Raw genomic sequence first — 22,613 nt, forward strand, 5'->3', positions numbered from 1 at the left:
GCCATCAACCTGAGGGGGTGGGTACTAGCTTAGGGGCGGGGCCAGAACCAAAGTTGCCCCGCCCCCTCTAGCGGCGGGAAAGTCGAGCGCCCCCGACCGCGCTCCGAGCTTCCGCTGGCCTCGGAAAAGCATCAAAAGTAAGTGTGCCGCAGTGTGCTGGGTACGCACGCTCTTTCCCTCCCTCCGTGACTCCCGGGTAAGCTGGGGAGGCTCGGGTTCGCAGACCCAGAGCAAGACGCTTGGAGAGGGAACCGACGAGGGGGAGTGCTCCCCTAGAGCCGGCAGCCGTGCGAGATCAGGTGCCTCCGCCCGCATTCCAGCCGCAATCGCGCTCCCAATTTAGCTGTCCCGACCGGCCGGGACTGCGGGACTGCACGTCCAGGCCTCCCTGGGGGAAAGAGGCCCTAGAGGATGAGGTCCCAGGCTGATCTAGGGCAAGTGCGAGGGCACCCGACACCGGGCTGCGAATGTTATTGTTATGAATGGCAATAGCGATCATTTGAGAAACCTAAAATGCTGGCTGTGTGCTAGGCATTTCACCCCATTAGAGGGGATTCCATGGACCAGGGCAGGAAGCAGCTGAAAGACCAAGGAGAGGACTGAGTGTAAAGTGAACCCACCTTGACACTCCCTCCCCTCCAGATGCCGGGGGAAGAGGCTGGCACAGGTCTCTAGTCACATTTTAGGGGTCAGAGAAGCCAGCCCAGAGGGCAGACCCCTGATGTTTTCTGGGCCTTGTTTGAATTGGTGCCCAACTGTGTTCCAGGTTAGCTTCCCCCATATCCCCCAATATCCACAGAACTGAATGCTGACCGAGGTCAAGGAGATTAAAGATAAACTAATCAAAATACAGCCAGTGAAGACCAACCAGTCCCGTAGCTCCAGTCTACCCAGTGTCTTCACATTGTCTGGATTTCTTCCCTTGGATCATAGGGGCATCTGGGACCAGTTATTCCTTCCCACTCTCCAGGGCACACCTGGGAGCGAGTGAATGGAACACAGCGTTCCGGAGGGCAGATACCAGCACTGGGGAGAAAGGGGAGGGAAGGTGGTAGAAACCATGAAGGGCCCCACAAGGCTCCTTTGTTTCTCAGGAAGAGTCCAGGTGGCTTGTAGGGACAGACTCAAATCAAGAGCCAGTGGCTTGTAGGGGAACAGAATAAAAAACTGTTACGAGTGCTCCAGAAATAACTCCTGGCATAGGGGTGCGGGGGCAGGGTATGAGGGTACATGAGTCATCTCTCTTTTACCTAAAGATTCCAGGCACATGATTAGGAGGAAAATACCTGAGTGACTCAGTTGCTCCTTTACAACAATAACCCATGCTTATGTGCTAGGCACTGGCACTGTTCTAAGGGCTTTATACGTATTAATTTCATACTCCTAACAATCCTCTAGGCTGGTCGCAGGTGGCTAATGCCTGTACTCCCAGCACTTCGGGAGGCTGAGGCAGGTGGATTACCTGAGGTCAGGAGTTTGAGACCAGCCTGGCCAACATGGCAAAACCCCATCTCTACTAAAAATACAAAAATTAGCCAGGTGTGGTGGTGCACACCTGTAATCCCAGCTACTCAGGAGGCTGAGACACAAGAATTGCTTGAACTTGGGAGGCGGAGGTTGCAGTGAGCTGAGATCGTGCCACTGCACTCCAGCCTGGGTGACAGAGTGAGACTCTGTCTCAAAACACACACACACACAAAAACAAAAAACAATCCTCTAAGGTGGGTACTGTTATTATCCCTATTTAACAGTTGAGGAAATTGAGCCACAAAGAGGTTAGGTGACTTACCCATCACAACCTCAACAGGTAGTTGATGTAGCTATGATTCTTACCCGCGTGGTCTGGCATCTGGTCCATGCCTTTCAGCAGCACGCATTTCTATCTCTCCCTGAAGGACAGTGCCACTTTATCTCACAAGTGCTGAGCTAAAGCGTAACAGAGTTTATACTGTGTGGCACAGAGGGAAGGATGCCTGGAATGAATTAAAAAACTGGTTCCAGTCCTGGCTCAATCGCCATATTTTTACAGCTCTCTGAACAGGATTGGGTCAGATTCTTTCCAACTCTGCGCCACTCCTTAGCAGAGTAGGGATTTTATGTGCTGCCTCCTCTGAAATGGCATTTCCCCTACCCCACCCTCCTTCTCTTTAAAGAGAACAAGAGACTCCCTTCTAGAGGGAAGGGCTTGGGACTAGGAAGCAGGAATCCTTCAATGCATGCTCCCTTCAGTTCCATCATCTAGGAAGGGTGGTGCTTTCTGAGTACAGGGATTCAGATATTTGCTTGGGCCTGGCGTAGCTCAGCCCTGCCCTCTAGCCTTCTTCTGGCTGCCAAGGCCTGGCAGAGCTGTGAGTGGGCAGAGTTAAGGCAAGAAGAACCAATCAAGGAAAGGAGCTACTTGGGCTTCGTGCCTCCCTTTTGAACTGTTAGCTCTGAACGGCAATCCATAGAAGACAGTCATGGATTTCATCTTTTAGGAAGCCATTTTCTGGATGAGGTAGCTGGCAACTTAGCCATGATTTGGTCCATCTGCTTTGGCTAGAAAACCAAGACTGAGCTTATCTAGATTGGTCAGGGATCCCAGGGTGAAAGACCTTACCTTCACCATCATGCACTCCAGCTAAAGACCAGCACTGTGCCCCTCCCACTTGATATGGATGATTCAGAATGAAGCAGGCTGACTTTAGCTCAAAGCAGTTTTTTCTCTTTTGGCGGGGGAGCGAGGGGAACTTCAGCAAATTTTGTTAGCAATTGGGAACTGAAACTGAGCTCTTCCTAGATGATAGCCCTGCCTTGTATGTGATGAATGGCACCACTAAATATCTCAAGATGTTCATGTCCCATTTCTAGAAATTTTTCAGTGGGCTGAGGTGTTTCATTTATTTTTGGGGGCTCAGCTCTCTCTTCAGGGTGACATGATTGGGATCAATCATTGAAAACTACTGCTGTTCACTGTGTTTCTTCTTCTGACCCTCCCTCCTTCTCCAGCACCTCCCTCCTTTATTGCATCTGATGAAGTACACGTTTCATCTTCAAAATAAAAATTTATTCAATCTGTAACAAGAACATTGAATCTGCACATTTGCGCACAAGTTCACATTTAAAAACAGCGGAGCACATCAGTAATAAAAAAATCTATGATACAAGTGGAACATCCCAACCACCAGGAAGATTAAGGAAGGAGATGAGACCACTCTATATTCTGCTTCAAATGCCTCAAAAAGGTCCCAGAGATTCCAGGGAGCACCTGCTTTAATAAAATGTGAGCATAAAAGTTTGGGGTGGCTTGGGGCAAAGGTAACAGTCAGAAGGAGTCTTCTGGACTTGTTTTCCACGTTAGAACAAGTCCTGCAAAACAAAGCAGAAAGAAAAAAAAAGAAAAGAAAAGAAAAGAAAAGGCACCTTTAGATATGCCAAGCAAACCCAAACCCAACAAAACGTAAAATTCAAACATTTCCCTGTGGGCTTACAAGCACTTCAGGGCCAGTTACCCAGTTTTTAGTTTGGGTATTAGCTCTGCACGTGTACACAGGACGCTGCCACCAGCATTGCTTTGAGGACACAGATGGCAGCACCAGTCAAATGCCTCTTAGGGGATCTTCAAGCTGATTAAGGATGATTCCAGTTTAGAAATCCTATCCTAGATCTCTGGGGCACTGAGAAAATGAGGCTGGTTATCTTCTCATAGCAGGAACCAGGGCTAGTCACCCTCCATTTCCAGGCTGGAAAAGTACAGAAGCACCTTGCAATAGCTCTTCATGGCATCAAGGGACCCCACACCCTGGGAGAAGGGTTAGGAGTGTGCAGCTTCCTGCTTTGGTGGCAGGCCTTTTCCTAATATGGGTGTCAGAGGAGTTGAGACAGCAAATATGCTTGTGTCTAATACATGCCTTGATCTTTTAGTTAGGAAGGGAAAACAAAGTCCAAGATGCTTTTAAGTTGGATTGATGCTGAAACAGCTAAAATTTCATCTTATCCACCATGAAAAAGCAAAACAAAATTAAACAAAATGACACTAGCCATTCACCATTACAACCATCACTATAAGACACACCATCACTGAGGAAATGACAACTATTTCCATAGAGAGTGCTGGATGGGAGGGCAGGACATAGATGGAAGTCAGCTTCAGGGTATACCCACTTATTCACAAGGGCTGACCATGATGGCACTGCTCTGCATGAGGACTCACAGGACAGCTAGGGCACTGATGCCTGCAGGACTGTGTGGCCGACAGGATGATGCACATTTTAATATTCAAAATGTAAACAAAGTATCCACAAATAGTCCAAAAAAGCCAAAGAATGGCTTTATTTAAAAATTTTTAAATGCCCTTAAAAGTGACTTTTTGCATAATGCATTCTTAAAAAAAGAACTCTCACAAAAACATTTTTACCAAACATGCCTAGATCACTTCAGAACTGAAATCCTCAGATGAAACAGGTGAACACTTCTGTGACCTGCTACATCTCAGAAGCTTCTCACAGGAAGCTTTGGGTTTACCCAACAGCATCTGTCTGGGGCCTGTGAGCAGGGGGCTCAAAGCCTGGGGCACTGAGATCTTCAGGCTGTCCTTGGAGCTCTGGGTAGTTAGAAAATTAGAAAGAGGAACTATCAGTAGGGATAAAGACAGAATCAAGAAATCCATAGCCCTGTCTCAAGCCTCCTCAGAACCAGGAAAATACTAAAGATCCTGAAGAGACTGAGATGATAGGAATGATCCCAAACATTTAGAATCTGAAAGGCAACTAAAATGAGGAGAGATGAGTATTACAGTACTATAGTACCACATGTCTACTAGAGTATCCATTACTCCTGGGTGTTTCCAAAAATCAAGAAAGGTTGGGGTTTCCCTTTCTGCTGACCAGGTTCAGCTCAAGTTCTGTATGCTTCTGGAGCTTTTACCCCATGCATCAAAACATCAACTCTTTTTACATATGTACATATGTGTACACATGCACACACACTCCTCCAAAATAAGTGAGAGTCTATTGGTGGTTGAGAGAGAGAGAAAGAGAGAGAGAGAGGTAGACACTGGGCAAGAGTCAAAGTGTTTCCTATTCATCTTTGCCAGTCTATCTGCTCTTTCAGGTCTGGGCTTTCCATGCACAGAAGAAAAGGGAAAGAGGCCACTGGAGATTATAAAAGAGTCTGAAGAGAAGACAATCTGCAAAGTCCTTGACAGTTCATTACGCACCTCCCCTGGACACTGCTCAGCTGTGTAAATAACCCAGGAACACCCAATTCTGGGAGTCTGAAAAGGCTGGCAAACACTCCTTGGCATGGCTGAATTACAGACACTCTGTAGAAGATGTTTATTTAGGCAGGTAAATTAAACGATAAAAAAATGTAATTATAAAAAGGCAGAAAGACTTTCCTTTGCTCTTAAAAAATTTTTTTCCCCACAGCATTAGTGGGTTTTGTCCCATCTTTGTTGTTATTTAATGCAATGAGTGAACATTAAACACAGTGGAGGGGAGAAGAGGGAAAAGTCCAAAACTCTGGTCCTGCTTGTACCTCTTAGTGTGTGGGATGTCATCATGGTAAGGGGTTACCATGAGTGGATGCCACTCTCTTAACTTCCAGGCAAATCCTCTCCCCACTCTGCCACAATTTCCTGCCCTTCCCCATCATATTGGTGGTGGAACTGCTTCAAGAAGGCAGGGCATTCTAGATGGAAGAGCCCTGGAAATCCATAACCCTGTCTCAAGCCTCTTCACATTAGTTCATACCACCTAACAAAACACTTTACAACACACAAATATCCAGGAATCACAAAACTGTGTGGATGATATACTTGAACATTCAAGGAAACTACTGAGCAACAGCACAGGATACACATAATCACTACACCATAAAGATGCTTTTAGCAAGTGGTTTCTGTCCAACCCGCCTCCTGTGATGTCAGACCCAACCTCGGCTTCCACACAACTTCACAGCTCCTCTTAAGCCCCAGTGGCCCTGTCTACCTTTTCTGCATCTTTTGGGTTACCCTGCCATCTGCCCCCACCAAACTCTGGCCTCTGACATCACGCTGACAGTCTGTGCATTTGTATTTTCCTCTTCAGTGTTGTGACGAGCCAAAAACCTGTCTCCGGTCTGTACTCAGTCAATCCTCGGTAATGTGGACATCAACGAAAGCTAACAGAAAGCAAATCTGCAAGCCTCTTCAGTTTTAATGAGCTGCAGAGGTGTTTCATGCTAGACTAAATCTGTCTTCTGTAAGAAGCTACAAGAGGCTTGTTTATGGCAGGTGCTGCTGCGTTAAGGATCTCCACAACAGTAGCAAAGCGACAGCATCCTAAATGGAGTCACTGTGGGCACTTGCCCCTGGCTGAGGCCTCCCCTGTGGCCTTCAGCCTCCACTAGAAGCTTCCACTCTGAGCAACTCACATATACTTCCTGGTTGTGGTTGAGATACTGGCAAACAATGTTCTGGGATTTCAGTCTCAGAAAGAAATCAGCTTTCAGTCACGCTGTAACCTAATGGGAGCCTTTAGGGGTGTCTCTGAGGAAGAAGTTACTAATGCATAATTTGGCAGGAGCTGGTGATTAGAAGTCTCCATTTAAACAACTACAACCACCATCAACATACTGTACAGATTCCTATCAACACCCAACAGTTTTATTTCTGGTGTCTGTGTGTTTTCCAGTTGCAACTCTACTCCTTCTTAAAAAGAATAAATCAAAAATACCCTACATAATGAACAACAAGACACTGTAAGACAGTGACAATATTATGTACATAAATACTGTGTACAAACTTTAGAGAAATAACAAACCTTCCAGGAAAAGGAAAAAAAAAAGTGTTAACAGTGATAATACCGAAAATAAAATATTGCATTCAATGGATGTTAAACATATGTAATGTTAACAATTCAAATATAATCTATGAAATTTAAAAAAATAGGCAGCATGGGGACAACAGCATGGGGAAGGAAAATAAACTGGAAGAAAATATGGCCATTAAACTCAGAAGGCCCAAAGAATTATTCAAGTAATGGAAGGGTTAAAACCCTACATACATATTCATTTTACAAGAACACACTGACTTTCGATTGCTGCTTTTCAAACATGTCACTGTTGTTTTCAGTTGGGAGGACACTGCAGGCACATTTTTCTGGTAGGGAGAGCCAAGATGCCCATCTGTGTGGATCCACCAACCCAGCAGTTTCTGGGCAGCAGCCTCTCCACCCCCAACTTTATGTCTTCCTCCTCTTATCATGCTTTCCTCTACAGAAGACCACTTGGATTTGGGGTCCTGTTTTAATTTAAAAAATAATTTTCTTGGGGAAGAAACTATATGATAAATTTGCAGAGCTGGCCATTATCATGCCTTACTGTAATGATACACTCTGGAATACTGGAAGATCCTCTTTTAAAGCAAAGCGGAACCTGCCTCCTTCAGGAACTCTAAAGGGCTGAGGCTGGACAAAGGCTGAGAGCCCTCTGACTTCTGGCTGCCCTTTAGCCCATTCGATGCCTCAGGTCTGGAAACCAAACCATCATCACAAAGGCAGGGGAACATTTCCAATTCCCAGCTTTATCTCCAAATAATTTCCTCCGAATCTGTTTCCTTCCCTCAATCAAGGAACCATGCCTTTTCTCAGAGGGCAAAATGAGAGGCAGGTGGCAGCTGACTGAAAAACAGCAATTTGCCTTTGATAAAGGTGTTCTCTGAAAATGACTTTTTTGAGGTTTGATTTTTTTTTAAATAAAAAATGATAAACGGTCTTGCCATCCAGATCAAGCTCTCTTTCCCCTTACATATACACACACATACACACTGAAAACCCAAACCCTGCATGCGCCAGAAACAGTAAAATGACCAAAATATTATAAAATTAACCAATAAAGTGCATGTTCCTTACATATTACACCTGCCCCTTTTACAAACATTTCTTCTAGAAAGTCACATGTGTAGGCTCAGAATCACATGGTATTATAGAAGGGGTTGGTTGTCCGTTTTTTGTCATTTGCCTTTTTCAGTCTCCTAAGGGGGTGAGTTCTGCCGTGTTGCTGACGGGGTGCCACGGCCAGCCCTGGAGCTGGGCATGCACACTGCAGTCCCTGGGTCTGTAGCATGGGAATGCCTCCTTCAGAACTAGTCAATTCAGGTCCTGCCCTGGGAAGCAAACACTGCTGACTGGAACCAAATTCTTTGGCATACTGCACAAGGGGCCTCTCCACTGGCTTGCTCTGCACAATACACTCTGTTGTTGTGAGCTGTTCTACAAAATACTTGGTGGGCTCTGGGTTGTGGGGGGCACCTGGGTTTTCTAGGGACTCTTGGTCCTCCATGGCATGCATGCCTGAGTCTGTTCTGAGGAAAGGCTGAAGCAGTTTGAGATGAGGGGATTCACAGGAGGCAGGCTCCCTCTCTGGTAAGCAGTCTTTACAGAGGTCCAAGTAACCTAATTTGGCGAGAGAAGCTGAGCGCCTCATTTGGGATGGTTTGGTGAGCCCTGCCTGGAAAACCACTCGAGACTCGATTTCTTTAGCACGCTCCTTCACCACACCGGGGCTGTGGCTGAGACCCTTTATGTTTTCACTACTAGTGCTATGTGGTAGTCGACAGGCTACAGGCAATGGGTCCAGTTTCTCCTGTAACTCCCCAGTGTTGTCACCAAGTTTGCTAATTAAACTTAGGTCTGCGCTACTCAGCTGGGAGTCCTTATATGGCACCTCACTGCCACTGGAGAGAGGGCTGTCCTGACTTTCTTCCCAGCTAACCTGTTCTGCAGAGGGCTCATCTGTGGTGCTGCTCTGCTCTGTGAAGCCCTCCAGGTGAACCATAGTCTGGGGATGCAGGTAATCCAAACTGGCAGACAGTAAGTGGGTTGTATGACTGACAAAAGGTGCCGCTGTCTCCAGGGCTGTTGACAGGCTGCTGCCTCTGTCTTCAGGGCTACTCAGCGTGGAGGTCCGGTGGTCAGTGGGCCTGTTGTGCTCAGGAGAGGAAGAATGAGGTGGAGGTAGCACTTGGGGGTGCAGAGAAACCTGGCTGGGGTCCAGAGTCCTGTTTAGATTTTCATCCAGTGTGCAGAGCACAGTGACAGATTTTTCCACGTTCACTTTCCTTAGTCCTTGCTCTCCACTCTTCTCGCCGGTGGCTATTTCACTCCCTGGCCCAGTGTGATTGGGTGATGTAACTGTGTGGGTATACTCAATGATTTCTACCCTCTTGGGAAGGCAAAGAGGGACTGCCTGTGTCTCAGACTCCTGGTATGGAATCACAGTCCTCAGATCCTTCAGGACTCCTTCCTGCTGTGTTCTAGTATCCGACCCTGGGCCCTCCTGAGGAGCTGGCAAGTGGTCAAACCCCAGCACCTTGGGAGCTGGAACAGTGGCATTCTGCTCAGAATGGGACAGTGAGCCAGCCTCAGGCCCACTGTATTTCCCTTTGCCTTTGCTCATCTCTGGTTCCTTGGGGACAAATGAATGTTCTGGGGTGGCTTCATCACTCTTCCCTTTTGGTGCCAGGTCTGCCACAGAAGAATCATTCTTTGAATTCTTACGAGTGGACAATGAGGTACATGTTGAGGCAGCACCATGATGCTCTTGCTCCTGCCGTAAGCGCTCTTCAAACTCCAAGGTGGCTCGCCTCACAGACCCAGGGTACCACTTGGCACCTGGGTGCATCCCTGAGCCCTGGAGCTCTTGTTCCCCCTCAGCTGGTTCCCCTTCTTCCAAGTCTGCTGTAGATGAGCGTGTGGTTAGGCAGCCTTCTGGGTTGCACATCCCTGAGTCTTTGGCTAGTTCAGGCTGGGCTGTGCAGGAGCCCTCGTCTTGCTCCAGATGTCCAGGTTTGTTCTCTGGGGTCTGGGCCCTCTCAAAGAGCAGCTCATGGATGCTGTTCTTCTTTGGTGTATGGCACGGGTTGGATAAGATGTCTCCTTTCAGTTGAATCTGTCCAACTCCTTGACTGATGGACTCAATTTCAGTGACAATTTCTTTGACTGAAATTGCATTTTCCAAGTGAGACTGCATGAAGATGTCTGGGCTGACCAGTTCTGAAATTGCCTAAGAAGAGAAAGTAGTGAGAAGATTATGGCAAATTGTAGTCTAACTGAAAATGCTTGATTTTCTGCTTATTAATCCTCTGATCCAGGACAACCTATCTGACTATGAGAATACCAATCATAGAGTGCCTGGGACCGTACTCTGCCCATCTGTTTTGTCAGACTACAAGAAAAAACTGGATTCATCAAGGCTAGACATAAAATTTGTGATAGGTTGTGTTATTCTCTACTAAACTTTCTGTTCTGTTTACTCAAGCACAATTCCAATCCAAAACTTTGCTCCCAAATGAAAAGCAAATATTTTTGGAGTCTCCTATAATCTATATTTTCCTAAGACTATGAGCCTCCAGGATTCAGGCCACACTGTAGTAAATGAAACCTTTCCCCCATGGCCTATCAACTTTCAGTTTGATCCTAACCTATCTGAGGGAAAGGGTTCCATTCAAGGCTAAGATACGTCCTTAGATATGTCCCGGTGATAGAGCTAGATGGACGAGGCTATCATTTGATTTCTGATTTGGAGACTCACTGCTCTCTTCACTCCTCTGTCTTGCTAGCTTTCACTCACATCCTCTCACTGCTTCCGCTAGCAGCAGCATCCCAGTACCTACAAGCAGGGAGAATGCACTGTCTGACTACCCAATCTCTAAGTTTCACATGGTTCCTTCTGGGAAAGGTTTACTTGGCTTACACAGTCACATGCCTTAGCAAACTTAGAAACTGTAACTCTCTAGTATTTTACTATTTTACCAGCTATAAATTCCCAGATGGATTTAGAACAAGGCCAAAGAATACTGACCAATGCAAAATCAAGTCCTACTGTAAAAAAACAAAACAAAACAAAACAAAAAACAGAAGAATCTCAAAATCTGGGAATAGCCCTTGGATACCTCTTAAAGTAGTATCATTATGAGTATCAATCTAGTTAACATTTTTATAAGCCTTCAAAGTATATTTCCTTGGAACTGTTCTGGTCTTTCTCCTTCAAAAGAGTCATAGTTAGCATAATCTAACAGGGTCAGTAATGCCTTTGGGGGAAATGTGCCATGACATCAGGCAGAGGCAAACTTGCCAAGACTGGGAGAGAAGCCACAGTGGGCCCTGTATGTGCATGGGCCATGGAAGGAGTGCTCATATGACCAGGGACTGTGGAGAAGGCTATTTCTGTCAGTGCTGCTATAGTCACTGGTCCAAAGGAGAGCACAAGCAGTCTGCCTTCTCAGTAGAAAGGAAACAGAGGCACAGCTTTGGGGGTGGTGAAAAGACAGAAGCAGAGGCAAGAATCACAGTGGGGTAGTTAAGGAGACAGAACAAATCGTTAATGGACAAAGTGGTAAATATAAGCAGACAGACATCAGGAGATGCAAAGAATCTATGACTAGCTCCACTAAAATCATTAAGTGAAGTTTGGTATGTTAGAGTAAATCTGTCACAGTTTATTCCCCAACTACTATATTGTATTAAGTATTTAAGATGTCAGAAGTATCAAAATATGAATAACTTGTGAGTCTTAGAATAAGTGTGAGTCTTAGAATTGATGTGATATAGTGATTCTTTCCCTGGTTTGAGATGGCTTGTAAGAGTTCCTATGCCACAAAGAATTTTAGGATTCTGTCTGCTGGCAAATTCATTTCCTTTTGATTCTCTTTTTTTTTTTCTGAGATGAAGTCTCACTCTGTTGCCAGGCTGGAGTGCAGTGGCGCAATCTCGGCTTACTGCAACCTCCGCCTCCCGGGTTCAAGCGATTCTCCTGCCTCAGCCTCCCAAGTAGCTGGGACTACAGGCACACGCCACCACACCCAGCTAATTTTTGTATTTTTAGCAGAGATGGGGTTTCACCATGTTGGTCAGGATGGTCTCAATCTCCTGACCTTGTGATCCGCCTGCCTCGGCCTCCCAAAGTGCTGGGATTACAGGTGTGAGCCACCGTGCCCGGCCATCTTTGGGCTTCTCATTGTTCAGCCAGGACACTTGTTTTTGGTTCACTCCTTCCTCTGTCATCCCCTCTTAGAAGTGCTTCCAATGACACCAGAAAGGTAAATTCCTAAAAGGCAAATTCTTTAAAAAATATTTAAACCCTAAGTTTTCAAGGAAAATCTCAGGCAGATTCTCCACCAAAAATAAACATAACAGAATCCCAAATACTTTACCTTTGAAGAGAACTTCATTAGGTGGAAAACTACAAAGACAATTTTTACCTTTGACTGTTCCTCATCCATTGAAGATTCTTCAGATGCATGGGGAGTATTACTCAAAGAGCTGCTTCTCTGGTCATCAGTTGTCACTTTGGAAGGCGCTACTTCTACCACTGACAGTCGACAGCTCTCACTCCTTCCTCCACCCAGTTCCTCCATCCTTGAATGGGAAAAAGATCGTGACCGGGTTTCTTGGGAGAGCTCCACAAACTTCTCTAGGGCACTAAAAAAGTCAATGCGATCTGTACTGAAATCTGAGATTTCAGTCTGGCAACTGGGTTGGGGGCTTGGTGACTCAGGATCAGGGGACATGGGGAGGTCTTTCAGTCGAGATGTCAATTCTTCCATAGGCAGTAGGTGCACATTCATGTCTGCTTTCAGTGCGTCTGTCTCCAAATCTTCCACTGTTAAGTCTGGAAACTTGTTGGCCATTTCTGGGACATGTCCAGGCTGAATTAAGGCTTTGGATGCATGGCAGTTGTCAAGAGGAAATTTTGATTCATTCAGACAACACCCTGATGAGCATCCATTGATGTCATTTAAGTTTAATTCATCCTCAATCTGTCCAGCATGAAATTCCGTAGAAGTAAACTCCAAGCAGATCATTCTTTCTTTGGTACACAGGCCTTTCTGATTTGCATCTTGTGGGACCACATGTTCCACAAAGACAGGAGGTATGGGTGGGTGACTCTCCATGGTCTTCACCTCAGCAATCTGGTCTGCTGAGGTGGTGATCTCCTTCTTGTTGAGTTCTAGCCCAGGTTTGCAGATGGGTTCGTGGTGGTCTGAGAGGTCACTATCTGAATGAGATCTCCATAGTTTGTTATGCCGCTGTTTGCTGTGGAGGACATACACAGGAAATATCTTAATCTGGTTTGTAAAGATAATCAACACCCTCCCAGGAAAACACTCCCAGATAAATCTTAACTTGTAAAAATGCTTTGTTATTGCTCAGTGGACTAGGCAATTAACGTTTGAAAAGACACTCAATTTAATAGCAAAAAACAAAGCAAAACAACAACGAATGAGTGTGAGATTTTTTTTACCTATCAGTCTGACAGGAATTAAAATGGTTGGTAATAGCCAGTGTTGATGATGGTATGGCTAAACAAGCCCTCTCATACACTGGTAGGAGTGTGAATTCAGAATTTTTGTTTTTTGTTTTTTTTTCAGACAGAGTCTCGCTTTGTTGCCTATGCTGCAGTGCAGTGGCATAATCTCAGCTCACTGCAACCTCTGCCTCCCAGGTTCAAGCAATTCTCCCACCTCAGCCTCCCGAGTAGCTGGGTTACAAGAACATGCCACCACGCCTGGCTAATTTTTGTATCTTTAGTAGAGACGGGGTTTCGCCATGTTGACCAGGCTGGTCTTGAACTTCTGACCTCAAGTGATCTGCCCACATTGGCCCCCCCACCACACCCAGCTGAACTGTAGATTTTAAGACTGAAATCTGGCAATAGCTCTCCAAATTTAACATTTTCACCAACATTTCTTCCTTAATAAATTTTTCTTGGAGGAATGCTATTACAAGTGCATATAGATATCCATATGGCCAGGTGAGGTGGCTCACACCAGTAATCCCAGCACTTTTTAGGAGGCCGAGGCAGGTGCATTGCTTGAGCCCAGGAGTTCGAGACCAGCCTGGGCAACATGGTAAAACTCCATCTCTACAAAAATATAAAAAACTATCCAGGTGTGGTGGCATATGACTGTAGTCTTAGCTACTCAGGGGGCTGAGGCAGGAGGATTGCTTGAGCCCAGGAGGGTGAGGCTGCAGTGAGCTGAGATTGTGCCACTGCACTCAGCCTGGGTGACTGAGCAAGACCTTGTCTCAAAAAACTAAAAAATAAAGAAAGATATATAAAGATATTTACTGGCTGGCTGCTGTGGCTCATGCCTGCAATCCCAGCACTTTGGTAGGCTGAGGCGGGCGGATCGCTTGAGGTCAGGAGTTCGAGACCAGCCTGGCCAACATGGTGAAACCCCGTCGCTACTAAAAATACAAAGATTAGCTGGGCGTGGTAGCGGGTACCTGTAATCCCAGCTACTCGGGAGGCTGAGACAGGAGAATTCCTTGAACCTGGGAGGCAGAGGTTGCAGTGGGCCGAGATTGCACCAATGCACTCTAGCCTAGGCACCAGAGCGAAACTCCATCTCAAATAAACAAACAAAAAAAGATATTTACTATGACACTATTTGTGATACTAAAAGATGAGACACCAAACAACAACAAAAAAGGATTTACATTATAATCCATAAAACTATATGCTGTGAAGCTGTTAAAAACTGTCAGGTCTACAGAAGTCTTCTGTGATAAGAAAAAAAAAAAAAAAAAGTTAAAAGGGAAAAAAAACCTGTCAGGTATTTTAGTGGAATGATATACAAGGTATACTATTAAGTAAAAAAGAACCTCAAACACATTTGAAATTAGTGTCTATATTAGAATAATATACTCTTAAATAATATACACTCTTAAATAATATACACTCTTAAACAGTTCCCAAAACCCCAGCCAAAAAGAGAAAGGTGGCCCTGTGGATGGTCAGGTTCATCTGCCCAGGAAACAGGTCACTAAGTGTGGTCCTTGGGGGTGTGGTCTCCATGACTTACAAGCTGATGAGGAGTTACCAAACCGCAGGGTGGAATGGGAAACTCAGCCCAAAACAACTTGCCCTGGGCTCTGGGCCATGCCTGGGCTCTGCCGAGTCATGCTCAGGCGCCTGCACTAATGTGACCCCCTGTTTGTTCTCAACTCTGCACCTGCTCTCAGCTCCCCGTGCCTGTCTGCTGCTTGGGTGGGGCTCTCTCTGACTCATGCCTGCACAGCAGAGGGGTGCTTTCCTGGGAAGGAGTAGGTCAATCTTTTTATGAAGACAAGCTGTAATCAATCAGCTGGGTATAAGATGGGGTTTTCACCCTTCCCAAGCTGCATGAGCTCCAGCCACCCCTAGGAGGAGACAACATAACACGTATCTCAAACAAGTGAGTGGCTATGGGAAGGGGAAAGCTGTTTGGATAGGTGGGGCCTAAGTTGTACATTATGACCAACTGAGGCCAGTGGTTTCCTCAGTTTCTTCTCCTATATGCGGCATCCTTGTTTCTTGAAATAAATATGACTCTATTCTCCAATTTCTATCCCTCACCTATCATGAGGATGTTCAAACCTGCACCAGCTTCTCTCACCCACCACAGTAGGACAATGCCTGGGATGCAAATGCCTGGGGAGACCTCTCAAGACCTTCTCACTCTTCTAATAATAGAATAGGCAAATGAGAAGTTTCATGATCCCAAGAACCCTCCAAAGTATGTTTTTGTGTGTGTGTGTTGTTTTTGTTTTTTTGAGATGGAGTCTCGCTCTGTCACCCAGGCTGGAGTGCAGTGCCGTGATCTTGGCTCACTGCAAGCTCCGCCTCCCGGGTTCACGTCATTCTCCTGCCTCAGCCTCCCAAGTAGTTGGGACTACAGGCGCCCACCATCACGCTCGGCTAATTTTTTGTATTTTTAGTAGAGATGGGGTTTCACTGTGTTAGCCAGGATGGTTTCCATCTCCTGACCTCGTGATCTGCCCGCCTCGGCCTCCCAAAGTGCTGGGATTACAGGCGTGAGCCACCGCGCCTGGCCCCTCCAAAGCATGTTTTTAAAATTGCCTGCAGATTGCTAATCAGTCAGGATAGAATGAGAGACTGAAGTTAAGCTAATAGGAAGCAACAGTGCATGTTTCAGAGGAAGTCTGACATTGCAGCTGTGTAACCAGCATGGATTTCCTTCTTTTCCTTTGGGAGATAATCATTAGAAAATACTGGGTTGGGGCTCTGGAATTAAACTGACACTTGTAAAAGAGAGAGTGAAAAAAAAGCCAATCTAAAGATAGGTCTGATGCTGCTGCCTTGTTTTCATTTTTGCAACAGGACCTGGAGGGAGAATGGCAAGCAGCTGATTCATCTCCGTTGCCTGTGAAACGCTGCTACTCCACGTGTAGCTTCTCACTCAGGGGACCCTTCCTCACTCCTCCCCACTCAGGCGTAACCTCCATTCTGAATTTTGTGCTTATCATTCCCTTTTTTTTCTTTATAGTGTCTACATGGTTTGTTCTTAATACTGCTTTGTTTTGCATTCTTGAACTTTATATAAACGGTATCCCACTGTATATATTCTTCCTCAATGGATTTTTTTTTAAAGATTCATCACTGTGTATAAAGGTAATTCACAGAGTGTAATGAGTATGCCACAACTTATTTCCCTTCTGTTGGTTCAAGCAATTATCCTGCCTCAGCCTCCAGAGTAGTTGGAATTATAGGCATGCGCCACCATGCCTGGCTAATTTTTGTATTTTTAGTAGACATGGGGTATCACCATGTTGGACCAGGCTGGTCTCAAACTCCTGACCTCAAGTGATCTGCCTACCTCGGCCTCCCAAAGTGTTGGCATTACAGGCATGAGCCACCACGCCTGGACTCATCATGTTTTAGTTGGTTACACTAAACTGTTTTCCAATGAAGCTTTGTCCTGAGACAGTTTATTCTAACATTTCATCACTGGTAGGAATAGATGTAATATATTAAGATCATATCTATTATCTTAAACTGTTAAATTTTAAACTCAGTCGACTCCCCACCTCCCACCCCCTTCCAGGCAGGCAGCAAATAAACAGCTTGCCAAAAAGGAACTTCAGAGTTGGTCTATATCCTGGATGATATAACCAAGTCTCAGATCCTTTTCCCCCTTGAGTGGCCTGTGACCTGAATGTGGATTCATATAAAGACAGAGACATACATAAGGTGATTAGGTCATTCTGGGAAAGAATTGGCCTTTTACCTAGGTTAATGTACAAGAGGAAATTTTATCTTTATTTTTACATATTTTTAAGTTGTCAGCCTTGTGCAGGGGCCATGCCAATCTTCTCTGTATAGTTCCAATTTTAGTATTTGTGCTGCCCAAGTGAGCACAAGAAGAAGGAAATTTAAATGACAGATGCATAAGGTGTCCCATCATCTTGCTTCCACTTTCATATTGTTACATGTTTGGTGAAACATCAACTCTGAGAAAGTTATATAAAGGAAAAGGCTGCTAAAAATGGAGTACTTGCGCCTGTAATGTGGCTACTCAGGAGGCTAAAGCATGATGATCACTTTGATCACTTGAGCCTAGGAGTTGAGTGAGACTAGCCCGGGCAATATAGACATTGTCTCTTTAAAAAAAAAAAAAAAAAAAGAGGGCCAGGAGTTATAGTAAAATTAGGCTGTCTATAGTTACTTTTTAGGGTGTTAGGCAGCCTGTATAAAGGAAGAGAAAAAGCATTATCTGAATATTTTTTTGTGTGTGATGTGCATCACCCAAGATGCTTTAAGATTATTTAACTGGAAAGCTAGTAAGAAAATCCTTTTAAATCTCAATTGCTGTTGGCTGACCAGGAGTCCACGTCTTTCCTTCTCAAGTTGCCTGCTGCCAGCTGACCAATGTGTACCAGCTAACTAGACCTCAATGTCTCCACCAGCAAAGTCAGGGTAAAAGACAACCCTGCCTCCTCTGGCCCTTGTGACGGGGCACTCAAAAGAATCAAAACTGACATTTCTGAGGAAACGTGGCACAGACTCTCCCTGGTCATCACCCAGTTTTTCTTCCTTGCCCACTATACACTGAAACCTAATACCACAGACACACGGTCCAGCTTGCAAATGGTCTGCTTGAAATCTAAACCTGTCTAATGGAACATAAATCTGCCAGATACCTGCAGGATCAGAGTGCAGAATAACAAACAGGGCTGCTAGCAGTTTAATGGAGTTTCAAAACACAGGCACACACACAGACACACCCCACCTCCCTCCTCTTGTTTTGCTCCCATCCCCCATCTATAAAAACAGAAAAAATAAAATCAGATATGAATACTATAAGGTTTATGATACCCTTCTTTTTAAATCTAAAGGGAAATATTAAACATTAGCCTTCTCTAGGCTCTTAATGATATAGTGGAGGTACAAAAAGTCCCTTGTATTTCAGAGGGGCTTGGCCCATACCCTCATACTCTGATTAAGACTGTTACAAATTCATAAATCAGTACAGGAGCCTGGTGTCACTTTGAACACTTCTCTTCTACTAAGGTCAAAGCACTAAGTGAATGCCCTCAAACAGAGAGCTGCCACCTCAAATTAAACACCCAGGGCCACCCTGGGTGGAGCTAGAGAACGCTAGGATCAGGGCTCTGCCTCTTCGAGAAAACCACCACAGGCCTCTTGGGATAAAATATAATATGTAAGATCTAAACACTTGGACAGGAAATGGACTTTTTCTACAAACAATGGGTGAGATTTTTCTACGGATTTTCCTCTCCTGCTTACCTAAATGGCAAGGCTTGATAGAGCTTCATACAGTCACAGGAGTCTGGGGATTTTTTTCTTTGCTCTTCTAAGCAGGCAGATCTGGAGTGGCACTTTAGTGCTGGGCAAGTCTGCTGGGCCTATTCACTTGCCAGTTAGCCTACAAGTGCCATGGTTTCCTAATAACACATCATAGATTGCAGACCCTATCAGCTATATATCCAACAGCCATTTTTCTTACTGTCAGAGCCTGATTTGATTTGGGTGTTCACTATCCCATGGGTTCAGGAAATGTGGCACTTCCCTAGATCCAGAGGATAAATATGAATATGCTGGGTTTTTTTTGTTTTTTTGTTTTTTTTGAGATGGAGTCTCACTTTGTCGCCCAGGCTGGAATGCAGTGGCGTGATCATGGCTCACTGTAAACTCTGTCTCCCGGCTTCATGCCATTTTCCTGCTTCAGCCTCCCGATTGGCTGGGACTACAGGAGGCCCCCACCATGCCCAGCTAATTTTTGTATTTTTAGTAGAGACGGGGTTTCCCCATGTTGGCCAGGATGGTCTTGATCTCCTGACCTCGTGATCTGCCCACCTTGGCCTCCCAAAGTGTTAAGATTACAGGCATGAGCCACTGCTCCTGGCCTTTTTTTTTTTTTTTTTTTTTTTTTAAAAGACAGAGTTTTGCTCTTTTGCCCAGGCTGGAGTAAAGTGGCATGATCTCGGCTCACTGCAACCTTTGCACCTTGGGTTCAATGATTCCCCTGCCTCAGCCTTCTGAGAAGCTGGGATTTGTAGGTGCCCACCACCACACCTGGTTAATTTTTGTAGTTTTAGTAGAGATGGAGTTTAGCCATGTTGGCCAGACTGGTCTCGAACTCCGGACCTCAAATGATCCACTCGCCTCGGTCTCCCAAAGTGCTAGGATTATAGGCATGAGTCACTGTGCCCAGCTGCGAATATATTTTATCCAGTCCTGGAAATTCTGTTTTCTTGGCCATATGACCCAGTGGCCAATGGGTGGGGAGCTTTTGGGGAAGGTCTTCCTATCCAGTTTAAATGCCCCTTTTCTTCAGCCAGATGCTGTACAATTTACAGATGCCTAGAGATGTGGCAGACATCTGGCAATCATCAGATAACCTTAAGGACCAAGCTGTTAACAAAGGAAGGTGGAACCGAAAGCTGTAGAACACCAGAGTCCATGATTACATTACCACTGAGCCATTACAGACAGTACTTCTGTGTTTTTTAAAGGAGATAAGTGGTACAACTTATAAGCTACCTGTAGCTGAGTGTTGGGCTAGATATCTTTTATTTGCCCCTGCAGGGTCCATTCTTCAGCTTTTCCACCCTGTTTGCTGCTGCAGAGACTGATCTACAGACCACAACAACAGGTACCCTAGTTTTCTGACTTCCAGAGGGTTTGGCTAATGGGGAGTTCTGGAAGGAGACTGGAGGAAAGAGAGTGAGGGCAAGGTATTTACTCCTCTAGCTCCCTCAGCACGGGGCTGCCTCGGGCTAGCTGTGTCTCTCTGACAGAAAGTTATTGCTTCCCTCTGAAAGTGCCTTTCTCTAACAAGAGTCTCTTTCCAGGTTCTAGGAACTGCTTCCTCTCTTTTTGGGTCTAGGAGCTGCTTCCAAACAGCCCTGCTGATACAAGACCCTTGATTCCACTACAATGCCACGCTTGTAAATAGTCCCTTTATAAAACCCTCCTCAACAGCCGGGCGCGATGGCTCACGCCTGTAATCCCAGCACTTTGGGAGGCCGAGGCAGGCAGATCACGAGGTCAAGAGATTGAGACCATTCTGGCCAACATGGTGAAACCCCGTCTGTACTAAAAATACAAAAATTAGCTGGGAGTGGTGGCACATGCCTGTAGTCCCAGCTACTCGGGAGGCTGAGGCAGGAGAATCCCTTGAATCTGGAAGGCGGAGGTTGCAGTGAGCTGAGATCATGCCACTGTACTCCAGCCTGGTGACAGAGTAAGACTTTACCTTGACAGACAGACAGATGGATAGACAGACAGACAGACAGACAGATAGATAGATAGATAGATAGATAGATAGATAGATAGATAGATAGATAAAAAACCCTCCTCAAATAATCCTAATCTGAGTCTGCTGTTTCTTGCTGAAATCCTGATTGAGGTATTTGATTACTTGCAGCCAAAAGCAGCCTAAGTCACATCCCTACCACTAGATAGTACTTAAAATCCAGAAAACACCACAATATAGGAAATTCTAGGAACATTTTCCATTCCCGTTTTGAATGGAATATGTCTGGGGGTGGCAGGATGCAGTGAGAAATGTCATGGAAGTGGGAATAAATGGCACATACATGTGTCTTCTGGGTAGCCTTGGAGGAATATGAGAATCATATCTGAATAACTCTCAACAATACACAATAAACATTCATACACATTTTTATTCACAGTAACGCTGTGAGATGGATCTCTTGATTTTCACTTTATAGATGGGGTCAGGTAAGGATGAAAAATGTGAAGTAACTTCTCAGGGTTGCAGCAAGAGGGTGAACCAGGAATGGAAACCAGATTTACTGACTCAAATTCTGTGCTTTTCTCTCCCCAGGGCTTGTCCCTCCCCCTCCATGAATCAAGCCTAGGAAGCTGAGATGGAGCAAAAAAAGGAAGGGAAAGGGGAAAAAAAAGGTGATTTTGGGTTTATACTGCCCTTCTTATCCTCATCTAAGATTTTTCTGAAATTCCTTCAACAACTAAGGAAAACCACACACACTAAAAAAACCCAACCCAACAGCTTGCAGTAGCCTGGGATTCCAGAATAAATACCAAAATTGGCAGGACACATAGTATCCTTCCTCTCAGTGGGTCACGTGAGGACACTGTCCAACATCTGTCATGTGCGTCTGGGAATATATATTTATTTCTTGCTAAATGCTCAGATGCCTCTTTCTTGTGCCAAAAAGAACTGCTACATCCTACCTTCTGATCTAATCTAAAAATGCCATCAAAATCTGGCCCCAAAGACCTACAAATTCTTTTAAACACAGGATGCTTCAGTATCCTCCCAGCCTCCTAAGAGAATGGTTCAGATAAAATCATGCCAAATGTTGAGTAAATGGGAGGGGTTTTTTAGTGGAAACCATAATGCTATGCTGTGGCCACATTTTCACAATACTTCGGGGGTGGGAGGGTGATCCCTCCGCCTGAATAGGCTGGAAGGCTATGTAACATTTTGTTCAGGGGAAACACAGTCCAGATTCAAGAGTCAAGACCAAATCATAAGACTTACTGGAGTCAAACACTGGCACCAGCCCCAACTGCTTCTCGACAGCTGTGCCTTCACCCTAACAAAACCACCTAGAACATACCTACATGGAAAAAACAAAGCAGAATCTAGAAATCCACAGAATTTCAGCATGTAGCATCTCAGGAAGCTGATCCTTAAATCATTTAATATCTGATGCTTGTTCCCAAGAGCTGCTGAAGGTGGCTTTAACCACCAAAAGGATAATAATGTAGTGCAATTAATTACTCATTTTATAACCAATTACCAAATTATTATTGAAAATGGCTGGTTCTTACCGATACAGGAAGACATTCAAGACCTAGTACTGAGTGGAGAGGTAGACTACAGAACAGTTTTCGTGGAGAAAATAGCCACCAAAATATGTGACAGAGTAAAACCTTGAGAAACAGGTAATGTCAACTGCTGTCTATGTGTATTGAGCTCATAAATTATTTTTTCCTTTTGCAATTTTCTGCATTTTTGAAAAGCATATATACAATTGGATTTATTTATTTTTTATTATTATTATTTGAGACAGAGTCTCACTTTGTCACCTAGGCTGGAGTGTGGTGGCATGATCTCAGCTCACTGCAACCTCCATCTCCCGGGTTTAAGCGATTCTCCTGCCTTAGCCTCCTGAGTAGCTGGGACTACAGGTGCCCATCACCATACCTGGCTAATTTTTGTAGTTTTAATAGAGATGGGGTTTCACCATATTGGCCAGGCTGGTCTTGAACTCCTGACCTTGTGATCTGCCCGCCTCAGCCTCCCAAAGTGCTGGGATTACAGGTTTGAGCCACCGTGCCCGGTAAAAAGA

At 45.1% G+C, this 22,613-nt stretch overlaps 1 protein-coding gene across 2 annotated transcripts in view; it reads right to left on the bottom strand.

Annotated features, from left to right (window-relative positions):
* Positions 1-3,024: 3,024 nt before the first annotated feature.
* The window catches only part of SSH2 (slingshot protein phosphatase 2), a 332,338-nt gene continuing 312,749 nt past the window's right edge, over positions 3,025-22,613 (bottom strand). For both annotated transcript variants that reach the window (XM_011990373.1, XM_011990372.1), the window contains 2 exons: positions 12,221-13,055; positions 3,025-10,023 (listed from right to left, as the gene is read on the bottom strand). In XM_011990373.1, coding sequence (XP_011845763.1) covers positions 7,933-10,023; positions 12,221-13,055 — 2,926 coding nt within the window. In that variant the 3' untranslated portion in view covers positions 3,025-7,932. The remainder of the gene's footprint in view (positions 10,024-12,220; positions 13,056-22,613) is intronic.

This window comes from Mandrillus leucophaeus, unplaced genomic scaffold (genome assembly GCF_000951045.1).
Source record: "Mandrillus leucophaeus isolate KB7577 unplaced genomic scaffold, Mleu.le_1.0 Scaffold379, whole genome shotgun sequence".
NCBI classification, from domain to species: Eukaryota; Metazoa; Chordata; class Mammalia; order Primates; family Cercopithecidae; genus Mandrillus; species Mandrillus leucophaeus.